Consider the following 23,975-nt stretch of genomic DNA (forward strand, 5'->3'; position numbering starts at 1 on the left):
GCTAAACATGTTAGCTTAGCTTGAGGCTAACAAATAATGCCGTAATACTGTGGTCAAATTTAAAGATTTGTATCTAGTTCATGTAAAAATGTAGTTAAACTATCAAATGAATTGTTTATTTTTGAAAAGAATACAATGATTAAAACATTTTTTAATTTTCTTTATACAACAAAACTATAATAGTAGTTGAAAAATCTCACAGTTAAATTGCAATGTTAAACTCTAGTAATTAAATGAAAATATTGCAGTATAATTTTGGGAAAATTGATTTATATCATATTTTTAAATGAAATGTATATAAATTAAATGAATAGTAATAAGAAAGTATAAACAATAGAATGACAATTTTAGCATATTTAGATTTAATCATTTGTTTCCCTCCGTATTAACCCTTTTTTACTTCATCCTTTCCTTCCTTTGACCTGCTGGCCCCTCACAAACATATCAGAATGTTATGTGGCTCCTCTGGAGAATTGAATTTTCCCACGAGCATCATTTGGCCCTTTGACTTTATTTATGAGGTCAACGTAAGATTATGTAGCTAACTGAACATTTTAATATTGTTTTTCTTTTGTTTTTAATTTATTTCAACACATAACAACACCATAACATGTTTTTATTCTTTAGTTTATTTAAAGAATTTTTCTTGTTCTTCGTTATTACGTGTCATATTTGTTGTTAGTATTTATTTCTCCTTAAATAGTTTTGAAGTAAATTTCTTTTTAAAATGACCTTTATTATCTTTTAAATATATTATATTTGATTGATTTATTTATTTTAGATATATTTTCTATTACATATTTTATTTTGTATTTTATTTTATATTGTATTTCATATTTTTTATTTTATTTCATATTTTATTTCATATTATCTTTTAGATATTTTTAATATATATTATTTTACATTTTATATTATACATATATATATTTTTTTCCCCATAGATTAATATTTTATATTTTATATTTTATATTTTATATTTTATATTTTATATTTTATACCAACAAGTCACAGTATATAATGTGGCCCCTGAGGGAATTAAATGTGCAACCATTTCATGATAGTTGAAGGTGTTACCAGTATTTTTACGCAGACGCCGGAAATTATGATCACAAACCAGGATTTTATCCCAAGAAAAACAAATCAAAATAAATATTTATAAATCGATTAATAAGTCAACGATTCCCCGCGACCTCTAATTTGAAGCTTGTGAAACGTGTCCCACATCATCCGGACTCTGACGTCGCTAATCCAACTTGACATTTTTTTCCATGTCTTTGTTGTTGTTTTTTTTTGGTAGCTTTTTGTTGTCTCCCCATCTTATTAGCAACAGTCGGGGCTTCTCGCTTCCCGGGCCGCTCTCGACACTCGCCTCCGATTTTCATCAAATCTCTCGCCACCTCTCTCCTCACACACTTTAGCTACCACCACCCTCTCCGCCAAAACTCTCTCCATTTGACTGGTCCACTTTGCTTTAATGTGTCCACCCTCTCTTCCACCCCCCCAACCCACCAACTGTGTTACTCTATTTTCCTCTCAGCCTGCCTGCTCCACTATCACTCCCCGGGCTCTGTTTTTTCTTCTTCCTTTCCCACTGGCTCTTCTCCACACATCTCAAAATTGTTATTCCTCCATTTTACCTCTCGCCCGCCACATCTGTCCATCACCGGCTTTTACTGTCCCCCTTCAAAGCCGATGGTGGGGCGCGGTATATCACACATGGCGAGGGGGGGGGGGGGGGGGTCTGTGCGAGTGAAAGGTTAATGGACGACCTTTGAATGTATATATCGGGCGAGGGAAGGCGGGCGATGTTAATGATGACGACGCCTCCGTCACCCAGAAAAAAAGGTTATTACTTTGTATTTTTTTGTTCGGATGTTTGCTCGCGTGTGTGTCAAGGTATGTTGTGCGTACGATGATTTGTGCAACACAAACAAGCGTCTTCATAACGGATTGAGGGGGGGGGTAGTTTTATGTTTGTGCAGTTTCGTGATTGCTGCCTCCCTTTTTCTTTTTTTTTTTTTATCCACGTTCCTCTTTTTCCTCTAAGGGCCCGGCAGCAGCAGCAGCAGCAGCGAAATGCTATGATGTGGTGTTTGTGTGGAAGTGCTGCTGTAAATGTGTCAAAAATATTGCGCTTGTGCGCCTCTCACGTGTTTTGTTGACTGCAGATTGCTAATTACCGACACCAGCTCACAGCTTGAAGGGAAAAGACAAGGCGGAAGAGGGGAAAAAAAAAACTAGATGAGAAGAAGAGGCAGTCAGGAGGAGTGGGTAATAAAGGTTTGGCTAACAGCGATCCGCTAGCGCTGGCAGAAGGGTCACGGCGAGCGGTGGCTCATAACAAACCTCCTTTTTTTTTTTTTTTTTAGTTGGTGGTTGTTTATACGCTGGTGACAAGAATAGACTCTTAAGGAAATGGGCGTGGTCAAGAAAATGTCGATCATTTTTCTGTTGCTTAGGACATACCTGGGCAAAATGTGGGAACTGAGGGCCACATGACATTAACATGTGGCCCTCATGAGGTCAAAGATCATGTGGAAACTAATCATTTGTATTTTTTTTATATTACTCATCACTAGTTCGTATATATGACTATAGGGTTTTGGTTTCGGTATTATTTGGCCCTCAAAAAGGTTTAAGTGAGTATATAAGTACATTTGGATTATAAAACTGTTATTTCACATTTTCTTCAAGGAAAAAAATCATTATATAAAACTCAATAAATCATTATTTTAGCACGTTTAAATTGATTTAAAGTCTTTTCCTATACTTTTCATCCATTTATTTTCATCCCTCACGACAGCAACTGCGTAAAATGTGGCCCCCGAAGAAAGCTTATGATTGACTCCGTCTTTCTGTCTATATTTGTCTTTATCTTTATCCAATGGATCCATAAATTATTTAAATATCACTTCATTTGTTCTACAGAATGAATGTTTTTGCAAAGGAAATATGTAAATACTTCAACTTCCGACCCATTAAGCTAACTTTGATGATGCAAATGCAAAAAAACTGGTCAAATATATCCATAAAATAAATATAATGGGATAATATAGTGGAACATTAATAAGTATGTCGGTGTAAATGAGTGGCTTGGCCAAGTATAAGTCTAAATAAAGTAAATTTAGCAGAAATACCAGTAATAATAATAATAATCAGTAATATCCTTACCCTCGGCATTCTTTTTATGCCCACATAAGTATGAGAAATAGAAACTTATCAATAGCTCTGTATGCTAAGTATTAAAAATTATTATATGGGGCTTGAGTTTGGCGCCTCAGAAGTAAAGGTTGTGAGGGTCTTGTTTTAATTGAAGGAAACCACATGACCGCTGACCTTTCAGAAACGGCACTTACTTAAGCCATATACGATTTGAAGCTTGATTAAACCCCACCCAAGTTTAATGTTTGCCTCACTTTGTTGTTGTAGTTGTTGTATCCTAGAGTTGTGTATTGACAGAAATTTAAAGATATGATGCGATTCTGTATGAACAAATATATATATTTATAGTACTGTCGAGTACTCAAAATTTACAGACCACATGACTCTTGCTGCCTTCATTTGTTTTTAAACCAAAATATCTCTTAACTTCAGCTTTAAAAGCTGCTGGAGTCGACTGTATCCTCTTGTCCACAGTCATTGCTGGGATCTCCCGGGATTTAATTTTTCCTTTAGCAGCGGTGGACTCAGTGGTGGGACGTCAGGGCCTGCAAAACCTTCTCTTAGAAGAAATATATGAATTACATTCTTATTTCAAATATAATATTTGTAAATGAATTATTATATTTTCCATCAAAGCTACATAATAAATAATTCCAAATGGTATCCTCCTCCTCCGTAATGGTTTCTTTAAATCGTCACTATGTAACTCTGGAGGGATGATTGACTCCACACGGTTCTCATTCCTGGGAGTCAAAGACGCTGCTGACCCGGGGCTGCATTATTGTGTCTCAATCATTGATATAATTGCGTCTCTCAATGTTGACGTAGCTGCCGATTGGCTGTGGTTGTTCCTGTCATGTTTTGTTTTCCGTCTAGTTTTTTACTAACGTTCGACGGTGGAAGTGTGTATTGTTGCCATGGAAACCACCCGGAACTCAGAGTGATATTTTCAGTGACGATGTTGTGCTCATTTGTTAATATTCCAAACACATTATTGACCTTTAAGAACACACGTTGCAGATCTATCTCTTTACAAATAACCTTAAAGTACTTATTGAGAGGTGGATTCATTCAATCGAGCGCCACCGAAGGCCTGTGTGTACGGTATTGTTAAAAAACGTTGCCATATATCGGTTTATCCATATTTTCTAGCAGCCCCATTGTATTGTAGTGTCCTACAGATGTAACATGTTAAAGGACGGTTTAAAGCATGGGGGAGATTACCTCTCAGCGCTAACGTGTAATGAGGTTAATTGCATGTCAGGTCCGACTTTGAGACTCGCTTCAAACGCACAGCTATCTGGACTGCATCTTTTTCCAATACCAACCCCCGACTTCTCTCTCTCTCTCGAACGGCCTCCTCCCTTTTGGTCCAGATCCTCTTCACGCCGATCCATCAGTACCTCCATCTTATGACTTCTTCCACCTCGTTGCTCAAAACTTGCTTCCCCACCTCAGCAGTAACGGTGTGTTCCTGCAGTACCAGCAGTTTGCTTTCGCCACGGTGTTGATATGATTCCGAGTCTGACACCGTCTTGTGATGCGCCGGGAACGAGGAACGAGAGTCGGACCCGTCCTCGGGGAGGACATTTTTACTTCTCCTGCTAAGACGGGCTGATTTTTATTTTAGGCTATGCCGTCCCGTCCCCCCCTCTTTTTTATTGCGTAATTAGGTGCCAGGACTGGCAATGAAGTAGTTTGACAGTACGAGCACGTCCTGTCTCGCCTCCCTCCTCGAGTTTGTGTGTTGCTTTGTCTCAGTGGCTTTTTAACTGCCTGTCTTAATCTCTCGCCGATGCCTGATATTCGTCAACATACCAATGTCGCGGAGGTTGGCGAGAGTTAAGGGATGATAGTATACTTGTGTTTTTTTTTGTTTTTTTTTGGAAAGCTCTGATGCAAAAGTGTGTGTGATTGGATTCCTTTGTTTCCCTCTTCCAGTGGGGGTTTGTTTAATTTGGAAGTAAATGGTACAATGGTGAGGGATTTGTGGAAATTCGGTTCATTTGGAGGTCTCAGCTGTTTCATGATAAGGCTGTTTACTTGTTTCGCTCCGGGTTCTGTTGGCAGCACATCATTACTGCTACTTAAAGGCGTTCAACGATGATGTTCTCGCTCGATTATGTTTCCTCAACAGAGACCAAATTGTCTTGTATTAAACCGCCACTGGTGGCACAGTGGTCGGTGCGATCACCGCTCAGCGAGGTAGCAGGTTAGCTTTCGGCTCCAGGGCACTCCGGTTTCCTCCCACGGTCCGAAAACATACAGAGGTTTTATTAAAAACTTAGGGGGAAATTCAGTAGTTGTGAGTGTGTGTGTGAATGGTTGTTTGTCTTTCTGAGGCCTCAGAACGACTGGTGTCCCCCGCCTCTCGCCCGGAGAAGCTGGGATAGAAAATAAATGAATGAATAAATAAAATAAAAATGTGACTTTCTTTGTTGAGTGCGAAACCAATATAATAACTAATAAGTGCAATTTCCGATAATAGTTTGAATCTACTATGGCTGGGTATTAATCGAAAAAATGTGACACCAGTACTGATACTGATACCTTCACTTTGATACCAGTTCCTGAACGGTACTTTTTTTCCGATACCTATTCTATGAAGTCAGTTTGCACGAAAAGAAACTGTTGGAACGAATAGAACTTGAGTTTTATTTTGTATCTTCTTTAAATTTGCACTCCAAGTTTTTGTTCTTACAGAAAAAATAAATCATCACCAAATGATCAAGTTTTGATCAGGCGGAAACGTTGCACAAAGTTTCAATACTCGGTACTACAGAGGCATTTTAGTCGGTTCTACAAAGGAACCGAAGTTTCATACCCGGCCCTAACCAGGGTTAGTTCTATATATATTCAGTAAACATGATTTAAAATTGGACTTTATTCATAACATTGCATCTATCTTCAGTGATTTCTTCCATTTTTAACAATATTCCAGCTGTTATTACAAAGTTATGATGTTCTTCTCTTCGTAACTTGACCTGGCCGACCCACCAGTAGACCAGCCTCCTTTACAGCAGTGAGTCAGAGATAGTGTTTTTATATGAAGAACTGAGAGACTTTTTTTATATTTAGGAATATAAATCAAGAAAACTGACACAACAACAACAACAACAAGATGTTATTCAAGCAAATCCTTCATATTTTACTTTCTAAAGTAATATGAAATGAGGCCCATGGGGGGGGGTATGCGCTGTCTCTGCGATTTTAATTTGAACATTTTGCCGTTGAAATGTAATCATGGTTCTGGTCGGATTTGGCTTTTCAAGGTCGTGTTTAGAAGCAAGTCTTAGGGGTCGTCATAGGTCGGATGGTAGAGTGGTTGCCTGCAGTCTGAGAGGTTGCAGGTTCAATCCTAGCTCCAGACGAGTTTGTGCCGCTGTGTCCCTGAGCAAGACACTTTACCCCAATTGCTCCTGATGGCAGAGCTGGCGCCATGTGTTGCAGCCTACTCCCATCAGTATGTGAATGAGGGAATGCATGACTGTCAAAGCGCTTTGTGACCCTGGTCAAGAAAAGCGCTATACAAATATATATTATTATTATTATCTTGGTGAGGAAAGAGCTGAGCCAAAAGGCTTGTAGAGAGGTGGCGCTCCATGTATTTATTTGAATTTAATCTGCTTGGTTTGGGAAGTGAGAGCGCAGAAATCAATGAGTGCCGTTGATACCGTTAAGCTAGCTGCTAGCTACTAACACCTCATCCAGGTCTGTGTGGCGCAACAGAAAATCAAGATGAAACATTGCGACGCTATAATGGCTCCTCCTGGCCTCTAGCCCACTACTGTTGCCTCCTCTGTAGTTTCACGGCGTCAGCCTCACTGCGCTCCATCACTGTGGATGTATGTCATTTTGGTGCTGCTTTTTGTTCTGACCTTATAGCGCGACTGGTGACTCCCAGAGCAGTCGCCCCTCATCCCCATCTCGGCTGTCTCCTCTGCCTGTAGGAGACAGGGGCGGAGGATTCACAGGAGATGAGATAGCATCCTCGCTCCGAGGCCCCGGCATCGCCGACCGAAAACTCACACACCCACACACACTAGCCCGACACAGTCCCACACAATAGCCCCTCGGTCCCCTTTGCACCGTCATGTTAGGCCTTTAGGTTTGTCTCAGGATGTCACTTTGTCACAGCTCCTCTTCTTGAGGGCGGCCCCTGGATGTGACAGTCGTGGCCGCCTCGTCTCACTCGTCTCTGGTGACAGGCCACGCTCCAGCAAGTCATTACGCTAACTCGCTCTGCTAAGTGAGTCACTAAGATCCAGCTCTGAGCTGATAAAGTGGGGAATAAATTGTTCAGAATGAATCGCGGTGAACGAGGATTTCTGTAATGTTTAGTTAAATAGCTCTAAACCAACAGATTTATATCTACAGTATATATATATATATAAATATATATATACTGCGCTAACATTAGCTTCCAACGAGGCTGCAGAAAACAAACGAAACTGAGAAAATCACCGACTAAACTATGTGAATTTTCCCAGACCTCCAGGATAACACAATTTAAATTGACGCTCATACTCTTCAGTACTAAACGAAGGCTTCAAGCGGCTCGTTCAGGGGCCCGAACTACACTACGACTATGTTACAACGTAGACATCTGACTGAAACATCTATCCTAAGGATGTATGAACTAGACTGTGTGACACATCACTTTCACTTTTTTCCAAATCTTGTCACCAACTGAGAATAAAATCAGATCATTTAAAATAAAGCTTTATGCAATTATTTTTAGCCATAACAATAATATTGTTGTTGCTTTTCAAGCTTTTTTTTTCCAGTTACAGTTCTACTTCATGCATGCTCTGCCCTCGGAAGGAAACCCATATCCTTTAGAGGGCTGAGCATGCATGAAGTAGAACTGTTAAATGGAGAAAGGAGGGAAAAAGAGTACATTTTTAATACATTTAAGTCATTTCCAATAGTCAAAAACAGATTCTGATTCAAAATGAAATTAATTGATACGAGAATCTCATTAGTCTACAGTACATTGAATAGATTTAGATAAATTTCCCATAATACGAAGAACTATTATATATCCTTAATATAAAAAAAACACAAAGATTTAACATAGCAATTATATTATATATTTAAAAAAAAAATCTTATCTTATCTTTATTATGAATTCATTATTCAATATATATTGGAGTTTAATTTTTTACGAGTACATAAAACCAAAGGAAGACCTTACAACAAATTTTCTTTGGAGTTGGTCTATTATTGAATACTCTAAAAAATAAATTCAATTACTTCCCTGCGACCTCCATAAGGAAATAAGCGGCAGAAAATGAATGAATTATGTAACCATAAGTTTTAATTTGACATCACTTTGCTCAGGTTGAAAATATAGGTATTAGTGCTTGTCTATTTTTCTTAAATGTTCAAGTCTTCACTTTCCTGCAAACATTTCAAGTCACAAAACATCTCAAGGTTCTGAATCCTGCCTTTTGTCGCACCGCTGGTTCCGGGTGCATCCTTCCAAATAAGCCAAGATTTAGCCGTAATACTCGCATTACCCCTGCAAAAAAAAATAAATGAAAAAAAGCGTAAAATATGGATTTGTTTAACATGCCCTTAAGCTGGTTGAGGCAGGTCGAGTGGAGAGATAAATAGACTTGGTTGACAGCTTTGACTAATATCCAGGCCGTTCTTTTAAAGGCGTGACATAAAAAGACAATTATGATACTTGGCTTGACTCTTCTCTGGCACAACATAAAGTTCTATGCAAATGAGTAACATTAGGAGACGGCTGCTGGAACAAGAGCGAGCGAGCTAAGAGGGCTGATCACATTTACTTCCTCCGTCACTCAGTCGGCTAACAAGCCAGACTTCAAACCGCACGGCTCCACACGTATAATCTTCTATTGTAACTCAATTGCAGACTCCCCGGCTGCCTTTCAGCACCTGCGAGGCCGAGGCGTCTCACTCCGTCATTCACGTCGACTCTCGATGGGGCGGCGATGACGCAAAGGTCAATTTATTGAAGACAATCAGGCTGCTTTTTACGACTACCTTGTTGACAGGAAGCTCTTTGTGATGCCGTGAAATTTAACTCCGGTTCCAGAGAAGAACAAATGGCTGTTTGGTTTTTTTTTTTGGAAAGTTTGGCCGATTCAAACTTTGCAAACTGTCTGTTTTGTACATTTTCAAGGACTGCTTTTACCAATTTTAAGAAAGAGATTGTGAAACATTTTTGGTTAAAGTCGAGGTGTAATTTCACCCTCAGGGTTTATTTATTAATCTTGTTTTCGAATCGATAGCTGGTTGAAATCAATTCCAAATGTTTGAACTCTGTCAGTGCCACAGTGGCAAATGTTATAGTAAGGATGGAAGACAAACATTATTTCAACCGACTTAATCGCGAGCCGAACAGAATCTGAATTTACCAAACTTTCTGTCACTGTAAGTAAAGGTCTAAAGGCTATGTTCCTTACCTTATATTAAAGATCAACTAATGTGAAAACCCAACTCCCATATGTTTCAAATGTTAAACTTATTACTTTATAAAGTTCTCCCCCGTCTGAAATGTGGGCAAACAAGAGGTTATGAGAGCGGAGTCCATTATGACGTAAAAAAAAAAGGCTTCACTCTTCTTCCAGGCAGCTGTAATCAGGCCCCTTTGTTTATACAATGAGTCCCTTGGAGGCGAAGACTTCCGAGATTGCGCGGCGTTAAACCCTGATGCTCGACCAATCAGAGCGGAGTAGGCGTGGCTATGGTTAACAAAATAAGACAGTGTTTTTAGTGTGTCCTTTTCTACTGTAAATACTTCAATTAGAAGAGAGTTTCATACAAGCAGACACGTACTGATGAGTACAATACAGGTCCGAGCTCTATTCATATCAACCTGATCTTTAATCCACTTTGATTTTAGCTTATCATCCGATGGGGCGACGCAAAATGACCGGGCGGGCCAGACCGGACCCCCCGGGCCATGAATGTGTGCTTATCAGAAAAGCAATTTTCTTGTCCAAGAATACCCACTGCAGTCCTTTTCGAGTTGAGTGAAATTGCAGCCAAACACCACATGGTGATGGATTTGCACCAATAGTGGCCCACGAAACACACTCATTAAATCCTTCTGTTTTTATAAAAAAAAAAAACAAGCTTCACTCCCAGAGTGGAAATGGAGGTATTATTTCCGCAGTGTCAGCAGTAGAGACGCTCAGTGGGTGGGAGTGAACTGACACAAAATCGAAACAGTAAAAACAGACCTTAAAAACCAGAGATGTCCTTGGTGAGGGAGGTTTATCCACCGTACCGATATATATTGCATGGAAAAAAATATATAGCTGTCAATCATTCGTGGAGATCATAAAGCTGCTTTGTTCTATGTCGGCTGCAAACAGGCAAGCTTTATGCGTAAACACTTAAAATACATGTTGGATTTTTTTATTTTTGCCAGCAAAAAAAAAGGATCTGGTTGATGAGATGTCAGGAGGAACGATAAATATCGAGTCTATCGAAATCCACGTTTATGACTCACAAGAGGGTCCTGTAGAATAATCCCATCCCCCGACATCTACCGGGTCTTTGGATGTGCCACGTTTGTATAATTCCGGATTCCAGACGGAGAAAGGTTAGATCTCTAAGTCGAAAATGTAATCTCCATTCATCCTCCCAAGGTAAGACATAATCTGCTCCTCCTGGACTCGCACAATGTTCCCGCCATAATGTCCCCTCGCCTCTCTGAGCCCTCGGTGGGTCATCCGAGGAAAGTGGTGTCACTCTTCTACATTTCATGAGCTTTTACGAGAGTAAAAATGTGTAAAAATGTATTTAAAAATTTGACTCGAATGATTTGAATGACAAAATACTTAATATCATTCTTGATAAAATACCTTGTTCTACATAGAATTAGCTAGAAAGTCAATGTCATTATTATACAATCAATCTATACTGTTATATATATTTTTAATTAAAGTATAAGTAAGTATGTAAATAAGTAAGTAAAAGTTATTTGTAAAGCGCCTTTCTTGAACAGGGTCATAAAGCGCTTTAACAATCAAAAACAATACACAGTTAAAAAAAACTTTTAAAAAGCCAAGATACCATAAGACAAACACAGGAGTCCCAGAAAATCAGGGAAGAAATGTGAGTTCTCCTACTAGAGCTATCACTACATTAGAAACAATCAAAGTGCTATCATGACTTGCATTAAAAGTACAAGTTAATCATTTGAGATTCTAATTATAAATATCATTATCTTTAAAGGAACTATAGGAATAACTAACAATATATTAATATATATATATATATATATATATATATATATATATATATATATATATATATAATCTTTTTTTATTATTATTTTCAAAGGCAAGAGGCAAGTAAAATTGTGGTAAAAGCTCTATAAAAGTGTTGGATGAAAATAGGAATATTGTACAAATAAAAAAAAACAACAGCTTTAGAATGTATTTAATCAAAATGGTAGTGATTTTTTTTTTTAAACCTTAGGGATGCTAGTTAGCTAACCAATTTGTTTCCCCATCTTTAGTATTGATTTACTAAAACCTTATGTGAGCTGTTTAAATACCTCATAAAACCTCAGAAAAGACCAGACTTTTCCTTGGGCTGCCATTAATGCAGAATATATAGTAAAACACTGACTTTGTTATTTGTATTCAAATTTTAAAAGCTTTTTTTTCTAGTTAGCTCCTTGTTAACTTGGCAATAATGTGACTTTAACTCAGATGAATTTTTGTTGCTGTCGTAAAAGTGTGGTACTTGGTTGTGGTGATGCAGTTGCCGGTCGACCGGGAGGAGAGTCGGGGGAGCTAAGCCGCCTTGAGCGGTGACGTGTTCTAATGATCCGGCTATCAAGAAGAGGCGCATCATTCACTGCCCTGCTCTCTGCAGTTAAACCCCAGCTCGGGTTCAAACTTAAGGGCCGCCATATTATTTCCAGTGTCTTTGACATTTTTTTTGCGAAGGGCTCTTTTACTTTCATGGTGGGTTCAGATGAGTCATCTGTATGTTTGGCCTCTATGCAGAAAAAGCAATTGGCATTCATTATGAATCCCGACAGCACAATGAGCGTGTTTGTGTGGCCGGTGTGTGTGTGTGTGTGTGTGCGTGAGTCGGCTGGAGAGAGACCCTGAGGCCTTAATGGATTCCTTCAGTGTGAAGGACAACTGTAGCCCATGGCCAGTCCAAACTTATCCTTTGCTCATCTCGGCTCGGAGTCAGCCGCGGATCCAGAGAGGCCCCCGGCGATCCGACTGAGACACACTCGTGCCCACCACCTCCTTTTTTTTTCGCTCACTCGCTTTTAATTTGAATTTATTGGGATTTACATCTCCTTGTGAATCCAATTAAATTTAATCATATAAGTGTTGCTGTTTGGTTTTATTTATCTATAGCAGGTCAGACCAAAAGGGGGCCGAACCCAATTTTTGCCAAGTCATTGTGACCGAGTGGTGAAATAATAAGTCATTTTAAACACCAAATAATATATATTTATGAGTTATAATTACTGTGCTCGAATGAGAAAAAATGCATCTTCTCTGTTATTTAGTTGGTGCTCTGTTGTCTTTAGCCTACTAGCTTAGTTGACTAGTAACTGTCACTGACTTAAACCCAGTTTAACCCAGTTTTTTTAACCAAAAAATGATCAGTTTAGCTTTTACGCCATCATTCTTACGGACTAACTACTGACACCATGTGTGTGATGATAACTTTTGTTGGGAAATTTGAAGTAGCATTCATCTGTAGAGGCATGTTTATTATTTATGGTTATATTTACGGTTAATATTATTACATTTTGTAGTATTGCTCAAGGATATATTTGAAGTATTGTTCGAGTACTTGACTTCTTGTTTAATTTACAGACCACATGACTTTTGACAAAGTCGTAACTGCTTCCATTTGTTTTGAAACCAAAATATGTCCAAAAATCAGTTTTAAAAAGCTGCTAGAGTCGACTGTATCCTCTTGTCCTCAGTCGTCCCGCGATTTCAATGTTCATTTAGCTACTGAGGACATAATGACTGTTGCCATCTAGTGGCAGGAAGTTTATTTGCAACACAAAAATGAAAACTCCGTAAATACATTAAAAAATGTGAATTATTTTATTTTATGTACATGTTATGTTATGTGTGGTAAGATATAGATAATGATTGGCAATAAAAAATAGTAAATCGATCTAGTGCTGTCGAATATTAACACAGTACTGTGGGAAAGAATAATTCAATATGTCGCCATATCAATATTTTATAACAGCCCTATTTAGCTGTAGCAAGCTCTTCATAATTTATATCAATAAAAACAGTGATTCTGGCGAAAGACACAGATGTAGGTAAGTCATTGACCCAAAATGATGGTCATGGAAACCTTTCGAAAATCAAAACTATTGTTAATATTCGGTTTATAAAGTAGCTTTTATTTGGCAACCTTACCCTACTTGCTTACCTCATCTCCTAGCCTATGTTGCTAAGATAGTAGTTCCTTTCCTTGTTGAGCCATGTTTTTGGGGATTTACCCAAGAAAAATCAGATTTTCCAAGTCCAAGAAAATATCAATACACCGTAATATCATATGGTTTTTTCATGATACTGCATCCACATTTAACAGTACTTTAATGTAAACATAAACATGCAAAAATGTACTTGGTTTTGCTTGTATTTCTTCTCTTAAAATACAAGTGTAGATCCTTCTTTTTGAATTCAGTAATCGGATATTAAGACTTTTTTTGTGTTTTTACTATGCTATCGCATTTTTTATGCTATTTAATTCTTTAAAAGAAACTGTATAGTGTTGTTTCTACAGTATCGCAATATATTTTATATAATTTTCCCTGTATTGTGATACATATCGTATCGTCAGATTCTTACCAATACACACGCCTTCTGTCCAGGGTGTCCCTTTTCTCTTGATCTAAGTAGCTTGGATAGAGGCATAAGAAGCAGATAACAAATACTAAGCTTAATTCAAACGATATTTGATCAATTGCGTTTCTACTTCTTGGCTACTGACGATGGTTCTATGTAGCATGAACAGTGGGTGGGAGCACAGGTGTGAAAAGTGCTGGCGTCAAACCTCCTGCAATATGTTGAAGGTAGATTTTCTGCCGCCAAAGCGTTAATTCCCTGATTATCTTGTAAATGCTGTCACCGTCCGACTGTAATAAGGCCTCAGCTCATTCATCGCTCAACATTTGCAGCAGCAGTTCCTCGATAAAACGGGAAAAAAAACAGGTAAATAAATCATGGATTGAGGTTCATTTGTCAAGTTTTCTATACGACTAGACTGTCAGTGAATGCTGAGCCGCAACATAATAGACGAGAGAATGTACACAAACAGCAGATAAGCCGCAGTAATGGAATGGTCTATTATCGGCGGCAAAACTCGGAGATCACGGTGTTGACAAAGCTGTTTATGCTAACATTTACCCAACAGCTTCCTGGGCTAGTTTTGCCCACTCTTTTTTTTTTTTTTTTTTTGATACAAACACTGGGCGAGGTGTGTTCTGTGTGTAAAGTGGGCGTCTGGGAATGTTTTAATTCCTAGCAGGTATCATCGCTTCTGCTGTCCCAAAACCCTCACTGTGGATTTCTCAACACTCGCCATTTGTTAATTGAAGTTTACTTAATTGAAGCTTATAAAAATTATTTAAAAAAAAGATACAATGGGAAAAAATAGCTATATTAGTCTCATAGGTGATTAAAAAAGGTGTATTTATTTAAACTAATTGTAGGGTTTTCATTCAAAACCGCTTGTAGGTATCAGTTTAGATGGTGAACATAATACCTAAAGGTAAAAGTACTGCCCATGGTTCTGTTGCAATTTAATATTGAGGTCCTTATCAAGTCAAAAATATCCGATAAAAGGATATAGATACTGTATTTCACAACAAAATAATCAACTACTTTAATACTCCGAAAATGTATTTACTTCTTTTTATACTCTAATTTTCTTTCTAATTTAATGCGTAACTTAAATTCTATTATTTAACAAGTAATGCCTACAGTATATATAATACAAATATTGTAAATATTATTTTACACTAAAGTGCCTTTAGATTGTCAAGACTATTTTTTATTATATGTGTAATAATTATTACGATTTAAATGAACTATTTTATAGAGAAAGTCACGAATTACATTGAGAATCTTAAAGTAATATAAAATAATGTAGAAGCAAATAAACTCCTTTATTGTTACATCACATGGTCACATAGTTTTTATATATTCAACACACATTTTGAACCTACATCAATATTTTTCTTGATAAATGTCTCCGATTTTTCATTTTAAAAAGATTAAAAACATTCTTGAACATCCATTAACATGATATTTTGTTATTCATTCTGATGACTTTATAATTTCAAGATCAAACATAAGATTGAAGTGTATCATTCAATATCTTCACTGCAGCAGATTCCACATGTTTTGACTGCGTTCGTGCCACCGTTCAGATGTTGTGCTCGTGCACTGCTTTCATATTGTCTCTCACTATAATTAGCGCTTTGCTTTTTTGCATTTTTATGCTCTTCGTGATTTGGCGTTTACACGCTGGCCATGCATGAAAGATTGGAAGTCTGGCCCGTGTGCTACTCATTCAGCCTTAATGGTGTTAATTACACAACTCAACTTCAGTCCCTGGCGCATGAATGGGTGGCATTTAGAAACACGAGCGAGTCCAGTGGCAGTGAATCATGTAGCGCCGCACGCCGCGGCGAGAGCTTGTCTGGGATGACTGACGTTGACATTGACCCAAATGGGCAATCCCCCCTGAATGGACAGCAGCTGAAACCTTCACGGTGTCGGCTTGAGTGTCGGGAAACTAATCTGCTCGCTAGGTTTAGCAGCCATGAGTTGCCGTGGCCGCTAGTTGTCTTCATTTCCCGCGTCCGCTCGGATTAGCTCGGGCTAGGTTTAGACGGTGTGTGACGCCGGCGTTATGTTTGTAGGAGTGGATTACATGATCATGCGTGAAACCTGCACCACGTGGTCGTAATGTTGTGGCCTTTCTGTGCAGAGTCTATATGATGCGTGGGTTTACTCCGGGCACTCCGGTTTCCTCCCACAGTCCAAAAAACATACAGAGGTTGATTGGGAAATTTGGGGAAATTGTATGTATGTATGGTTGTGTGTCCGACAGACCGGTGTCCTTTCCAGGGTGTCCCTACCTCTCGCCCGATGAAACTGGGATAGGCTGCAGCCCACCCCCCCACCCCAGTGACCCCCATATAGAAATAAGTGGCACAGAAAATGAATGAATGAATAATTCACCGTTTGTTTCAGCTTTTCAAATATTGATAGCGATTAGCTAAACGTCAGATAAGAAAAATGCTCTGGAAATGACTCACCACTGAGAGAGACGACTCTTCAAGTGAGTCACCGATCCAGATGGTCATTTGAAACCAACACCAAAAAAGTATTTTTTTCACATTTAATGGAGATTCAATGGAAATCCTTTTATTACTTTTTGAGTTATTTCAAGGTTCAAGGTTCTTTATTTGCCTTTTGTGCATAAACATAGACAGTCCAGACACAATAGAAATATTTGTGCAGCTCTAAGAGTCAGTTTGAAGGACATAAAATAAAAAAAAACACAAACTTAACCATAAATATAAATATAGTGCTCGATCGATACAGTGTAATAACAAATTAGAACATGTTAAAATATAGTACAGCATATATATGAAAGAAAGAGAGAGAAAGTATTCAGCAGAGTATGATAGTTTTGGTTTGTCAAGGTTCTTACAGTTGCCGGGAAAAAAAACTGTTAAAGAAGCGGGTTCTGTTTGTTGTATTACTGTCCGATCTGCTGTCCCTCAGGTTGTTGTTAATAAACTTCATGTGGTTCATGTGCAGATATTGGACCTCAGTGGTGTAGATAATAACATTATAATATAATTATACTGGTATTACAGTTTTAATTGTAGGGGTGGTTGCCAATACCACGATGGTAGCCGGTTGGAATATCAACACAACTTTCACTGCTTCATTTCAGCTTTCGTTGTATTTTCCCCCTCAATATTAATACCATTATTTTTAGAAAACAGTTTTGAAAAACAACATGTGCTTAAAAAATAGTAGCATTGGATCACTGAGTATCTCTCTCGATATCTAAACTACTAATAAAAGAACGTACGGTTGAGTCAAACCTAATCATTACTGAAAACAGACAAAAATCAAATTTACTTATCAATGTTTTTGGACTGTTTAAACACAAGCATCATTTCAAAAGTAGCAATTTGGCATTGGAATAGGATGAACCCTAAATCAGGGGTCCCCAACCACGAACCGGTTTTACATGGGCATTATATTCACCTTACATTTTATTGAGTAAAGAGACAGTAATAATTAATAGAACAGAAATGACATCAATTATTTTTGATGCTTCACAGATGCTTCACGGACCAGTACCGTTCCCCGGAACAGGGGTAGGGGATCACAGCCCTAATTTAAATGTCCTTAAATCCAATAATAAAATAAACTATGCCGTTTTAAAGATAAACTAGGCGTCTGTGTCCTCCATTACAACATCCATGGTCAAACTCCCCGACAGCTCCACACGACTCACTCTGATGCAGCTCCAGTGCAAAAAAAAACAAAAAACTACTGTTCTCCACATCAAGGGTTTGTCGGTTCAGCACCACGGACAGCAGCTCAAGCCGGTCGGCGTGTGAGCCTCAAAAACAAAACTGTCCTACAGCTCCATGAAATACTTCGTCAGAACCCGTTTTTTGTTCAAACCACATCCAGCTCTGTAGAAACCCAGCCATGTTTTTTTGTTTTGTTTTGTTTTTTTCCTTTCAATGTGAGTTTTTTAGCTGGAGAGTCTGCTGCGAGTGTCTCTCTGAGCGCCTCTTTGCAGTCCTCTCTCATGCCTCTCAGCCTGGCTCGGCGATTAACCCACAGTACTTCAATGTCCCCGCTGACCGTTCTCTGCTGCCGGCCAGAGTACATCAACGTTGCCTCTCAATCTGCTGATTAACAAGAGAGTCGGCCATCTTATTTTTTTTTTTTTCTTTCACATGACGGGAGGACGCTCGGATTGGCTCGCCGTGTGTTTGTGTCGGAGGAGTGAACGCTCACAGTTTGTTTCCACGAGTGGTGCAACATTTCGCCCAGAGTTGCCCGTCGACTGCAAATCCTTTTCCCTGCCAATATGTGAACCAGGACTTGTCAAGTCTGCTTTCATGCATCAACCCCGGGACAGCACTTTTCTTTCCTTACCCTCCCTCGTCAAACGCAACACATTATATTAAGGCGTCGTAATAAAGTGCCTCCTTTAAGTATTAAGCGCCATTGAATTATCAATAACTTCCTCTGCTCTCTCTCCGCAGCCCTGAGTCGCTCGATGATGCCCTTTGGCTTGATGCGTCGAGAGCTGGCTTGCGAGGGCTACCCCATCGAGCTACGCTGCCCAGGAAGTGATGTTATCATGATTGAGACGGCCAACTACGGGCGCACCGATGACAAGATATGCGACGCCGACCCTTTTCAGATGGAGAATGTGCAGTGCTACCTGCCCGACGCCTTCAAGATAATGTCACAGAGGTAAACTATCGATTTGTTTGGCTGGAGAGTGTGTGTGTGTGTGTGTGTGTGTGTATGTGTGATCTTTACCGAGAGGCTTAAAGAAAGAATTGACGCCTCCAACTGTGTGATAAACGGTAACACAAACAAAGAGTAACACACTTCTTTAAAAAAAAGAAAGGTTTTAATTGCAATTTTTTGACTTTAATAGCAACTATTATGACACTTAGGGAGTGCATACCTCGTGAATGAGCTAATTCAAGCTTTTTAAAATAAAATCACACAAATAAATTTGATTAAAATTAAACAAAAACATTCATATTTGATGAATTAAGTTAGAAAAGAAAAGGAAAAAAAAACCTTTGTCGCTATTTCGTTGTAAATATATAGTAATATATATCTACATAAGATATATATATATATATATATATATAGACATACACATACACACATTTAAATTATAATAATAATAACAATCAGTAATAAATAAAGATAATAACTTAAAAAATAAAAACAATAATTATGATATTGTTAAGTAAAAAAAAAAAAAATTATAATTATAAAACATTGTAAATAATTTGAAATATATCAACAACAATAAACAAGCCAATAACTGAAAGTACATTCTTTTAAATACACATATCAGTATATCAGTTGATTTAAGTATTTTGAACCTTCATGGATTAATATGGTACCAAGATGGAATCTGTTCCTTTTCCCAAGATCGACATGTCTAACATATTCATTTAAATATGTTTGAGTTATTGTGCTTACAGACACAAGATATCCAAAGAACCACTTTAAGGCTAAAATTCTAAAATGTCACTTGATCCTTATTGAGTTGACTGTAAGGATCCAACTGTCTGTAACATTAAAGGAGCTTAAAATAGATAAAAAATCATCTTGGTCCATTATTGAGACCATTTTCATGGATCCTGAAAGAAACTGGCAGTGAAGTGTTTTAAATATCGGAGTAATGTGAGTTCTTCTACTAGAGCGAGTCAGAATTCTCGCTGCAGCAGTTAATAGCGACACGGAGCCGGCGAATAAGGTCAGAAGGACCGAACTGAAAGTGCTGCGGTGTGATCGAGCTTGAAGGGTGAAAATATGCTCTCATCTAGATCCGCCATATCTCATCGTAACTACAGGCCTCCCAAGGTGTTCATATCACGAGGCTCCTGTTGTGAGACACTCGAGAACACCTTATAAAGCCGCAAAGAGTTAGCATGCGTTCCGTGTCGTGGCAACTCTTTGAAAAGCTTCCCACCGCCGCTCGACGTGTTTGCACCTCGGCGTCTGCTTCCTCGGAAGCACAGATCAATGGAAGTCCTCTCCCGGCTCTTCATCGCGCATGTAATGGAGGCACAGGTTGCTAGCTTTGGGAGGGAGAGGAGGGAGTACCAGGGGGTGGGCAGGGAAATTGAGAGGGAAGGAAAAAGAGCCTGCGAAACAAGGTGGGGTGAATGCAGCAGAGATTTGCGAGAGCAACGCAGCAGAAATAGGATACAGGGGAAGGATTAAGAGGTGTGTATTTCATCCTCTCGGTGTGTGTGTGTGTGTCAGTGGCGAACGTGAGAAAGCGTTTGCCAATGTGGTTTAGCTGCATATAAATGTTTACACTGGTATTTGCCTGAGCCCCCCTCCATTCCCTCACCTCTAATTGCTCCCACTCACAATCCCCCTGGAGGAGTCGGGGGTCCTCTTACGTCATCCTCCCTTCTTTCCCTTCCCTCTCGGTCTGCCTCCCACTGCCCCTCAGGTGTCGCTGTCACATGATCTAGTCTTGTGTGAAATTACTCCCCCCTTCCATTCCCTCCATCTCCCCGAGACCCCCGAGGATATTATTTTTTTTGGTACCGCCGTCTCTTTGTCTTTCTTTGCAATCACTTTTTTTTTTCCTTCTTGTGTCAATCTTGCAGGTGTAACAACCGCACCCAGTGTGTGGTGGTGGCGGGGTCAGACGTGTTTCCGGACCCTTGCCCGGGGACGTACAAGTACCTGGAGATCCAGTACGAGTGTGTACCCTACAGTGAGTACTTAAAAACCCACCCCTTACACGTGCCCCTGTCTACTATAAACCCCCATCCCTATTTCCCCTTATTTCCCTTTGAACCTACTATTTTACCCCATAAAAAAAACAAAAGCAATAAACAGTTGTTCTATAAGCCTTTTTTTTCCAAACACACTCATCCTCTGTCTCTTTCTTTTTTTATCACACGATCATCTCTCGCACAGTGTCCAGGCACACATAGATGCTAAACGATTTTTCTTCATCAACAGATAATGCAACAGAAACCCTGAGAGGGATTTTCACATGAGGCAAGGTGCTCCACAAACGTAGCGCCCGATAAGCCCACCTGCTGTGGTCTTTGGGATCAGCTTTTTTTTTTATTGGCAAACATAGCATCGCAGCAGACGCCGCCCCCTTTTTGCTAACCCCGCCACCTGACCCCGCCGCCTTTTATCTGCTGCCAAACACATTTGCCGTCCCTGTGATTTTTTTTTTTTTTTAATCCAAATTGGGCACATTGAGACAGTAGAGTCGCAGGCGAACTTCCCGACTGGATTGAAGAGGTTTAGATCGCCCGGTAACCGAGGGGGTGGGCTCCTCGCGGCGCTCCTTGAACCAGGGCGGCGGGAGACAAGTGGCACATTTGTTTCCCCGTGACTCGACACACATGTGCGAGTCAGACGGGCGAGGATTATACGGTGTGCTGATCCTCACTCATGTGAAAATCTGCTCTCGGGTTCCTCTTCTTCCTTCTCGTGTATTATCGCTGTCAGCGTCTGGGGGACACCGAGGTGTGTCCCCCCCCCCTCTTCTGTGAGTTAAAGCAAGAACAATCAGGGTTGTGGGGTTTTGGTGGGTTCAGGGGTGATTATCTACTTTTTTTCCTCAGGTTTTTTGGCGTCACACAGGACTGGAGCAGGCGATCTAACCTCCTTTCCTTTTTCTTCTTTGTCATCTCATTTCCTTCCTCTGATCTCATCCATTCTTGCATGCTATCCCCCTCAGTCGATATCAATTTCTTTCATTTATTCTCCTTCTATATTCCGTCACTTACAGTCCACCCTCCGAGCCATTTTCCCTCTCTCTCCGCTCTCTGCCCATCAATCTGCTACTGAATCATCCTCTTTCACTGTGTTCTGTTTTTCTTTACACACAGGTGGACAAATATCTAGGTCTCCCATTGTCCCTGCTGTGATGGAGTGTCTTTAACTTACTCAGGGACTTCCAAGTGCCTTTTTTTTTTCTTTTCCAGCCTCTGCCCTTCCTCTGCTCAGTGCTTTTGTGCCATCACTTTACCTGTTGGGAGGGTTTGCAGATTGATTTTGCACCTACAGTCATAGATGAGAAAGAGTTGTCCGAGTTATCGTGCCACCGGCGATCGTTTTGTCCGGCGAGATTTCTTCTTCCAGTCCCTCAAATGGCATGTTGTTCTCCATCGTCCACCGCCCTCCAACAACCTTGGAGCTGGTGTGGCATGAGGTCTCTCCGGACAACATTACACACATTTTAAATCTAATACAATCTATATATACAGTCCCAAAGCAAAAGGTTCATTGGAAAAACTTGATATTGTCTGTCTCTGGAATGGGTAGGAAGGTTGTGTGTCTCTGTTCAGGGTGTCCCGATGTCCAGTTGCAAGACCCTTGTGACCCAGATAAGGTAGAAATCGGTTGAATGATTGAGGTGGACAAATGACCCTTTTGTCTGATCTGGGAACTGAGCCCTGCCTTAAAAAAATAACCGGTTCCTTGCAAGTATCTTAAAAGTTTACCAGGTTCCCTTTCAGATTTATATTTTGTTCTCAATACGGGGAAAACGTTAACAGAAGGATATGTAAAAGTATGTTATTACACGGTCAGTCCATGTGGACAAGCAACATTTTTCTTAGCATCAATCCTAAGAAAAATATCATAAAATACTGCAATATTTCCCTGTTATCAACAGGGTATTAATTGTCCTAGAATTACCTCTAATGAAAAAGCAGTGAAAGTTTCATATTTTTATAAGAATTTCTATGCTTGGTCCTGTAATGGAAAACCAGCGAGAGTACAAATTAATCTTGTCAAATTGACCAATTAACAAAAACATCCCAGAATCAGTGTCTCAGTAACTCATTTAAAAGATTACGGGGAATTTCTTGACTCAAATTTCAAAATATTGAAGGAGTCTCTTTAACTGCTTATTTTTGCCACAGCTTGTGTCTCCTTATGCAATTTGCTGATGATGTTTCTGGTACTTTTAGGACATATATATTTTCCTTTTAAAGTCTACAACATACACAGGGTACTGTACTGATGTTTTATTGTGTGCTTTAAAAAATAATATAAAAACTGTTTCCCACTAGCCTTCCTATCAATTCAATTCAACTTCTGAATCATTTTTTAACTAAAAAAGCTGAATTTTTCAATTTTTAGTCGAATGCCCATTATTGGGAAGCCCACTTTTCATCGTTATTATCTTTTTTTTAATGCAATAGCACTGTTTTTTTGAGTTATTGTACAAGGAAACCCATTCAACTCTTGGCGAAGTTATTTTTGATCTGTTTTGAGGGGAAATAAAAAACTTAAGAAAATAGAAATCCAAAGAGAATCCAGTTAATTATTCTCAGAGCCTTCCAGGTGTCGCAGTACAGCAAAAATAAAAGGAAAACGCCCCCAAAAATGCGGTAAAAAAACAGTGTTAGCTCTGAATAAATTGGGGTATTTTCCTGCAGAAATGGTCTAGTAATTGTTTTGGCTCTTTCTTTTGATATTTTTCAGACTTTTTTTTCTAAGAAGCTTAAACCAAAACAAATCTTCAGGAAGTCAAGAAAAATGTAACGTCAACGAAATCTGGACTTTATTTTTTCTACTAACACTTTTCAAACCCCTAGTGAAACGGAAACTATTATCAAAAGAGGTTCAAAAGCGAGTGGACTGTGTAGAGTTTTCTCTTGGATATTCACGGAAGATACCTTCACGTAAAGATAAAAACAATTATCTGTGGCTCGGTAAGAAAGGCCTTAAGCACCAGCACCGGCCCCTCGTCCGACTGGTTGAGGACCACTTTAAAATTACAAACAAATACAAGTGTGTGTTGCAAACACCGCTTCTTCCCGAAATCTCTCCTCATCCCCTAAGCAATCAAACGGATGATTAAATAGCTGCTGACTTACATTTTTCTCCCGTCTTAGAAAAAAAAAGAAAGTTGATTGTATCTGAAGAATGGCGAGGCTTAGAAAATTGAAAGATGATCCCTTTATGATGAAAAGTCTCTGCTGTCTGAGGTGACAAAGAAGACCCAATTACTCCTGTCCTCTGCCACTC

At 39.2% G+C, this 23,975-nt stretch overlaps 1 protein-coding gene across 1 annotated transcript in view; it reads left to right on the forward strand.

Moving 5' to 3' along the window:
• Positions 1 to 23,975, forward strand: part of adgrl1a (adhesion G protein-coupled receptor L1a) — a 165,966-nt gene that overhangs the window by 79,625 nt on the left and 62,366 nt on the right. The window contains exons 3-4 of the mRNA XM_087808537.1: positions 18,467 to 18,680; positions 20,579 to 20,688. Of these exons, the coding sequence (XP_087664663.1) occupies positions 18,467 to 18,680; positions 20,579 to 20,688 (324 nt within the window). The remainder of the gene's footprint in view (positions 1 to 18,466; positions 18,681 to 20,578; positions 20,689 to 23,975) is intronic.

This window comes from Callionymus lyra, chromosome 15 (assembly GCF_982586985.1).
Source record: "Callionymus lyra chromosome 15, fCalLyr1.hap1.1, whole genome shotgun sequence".
NCBI classification, from domain to species: domain Eukaryota; kingdom Metazoa; phylum Chordata; class Actinopteri; order Syngnathiformes; family Callionymidae; genus Callionymus; species Callionymus lyra.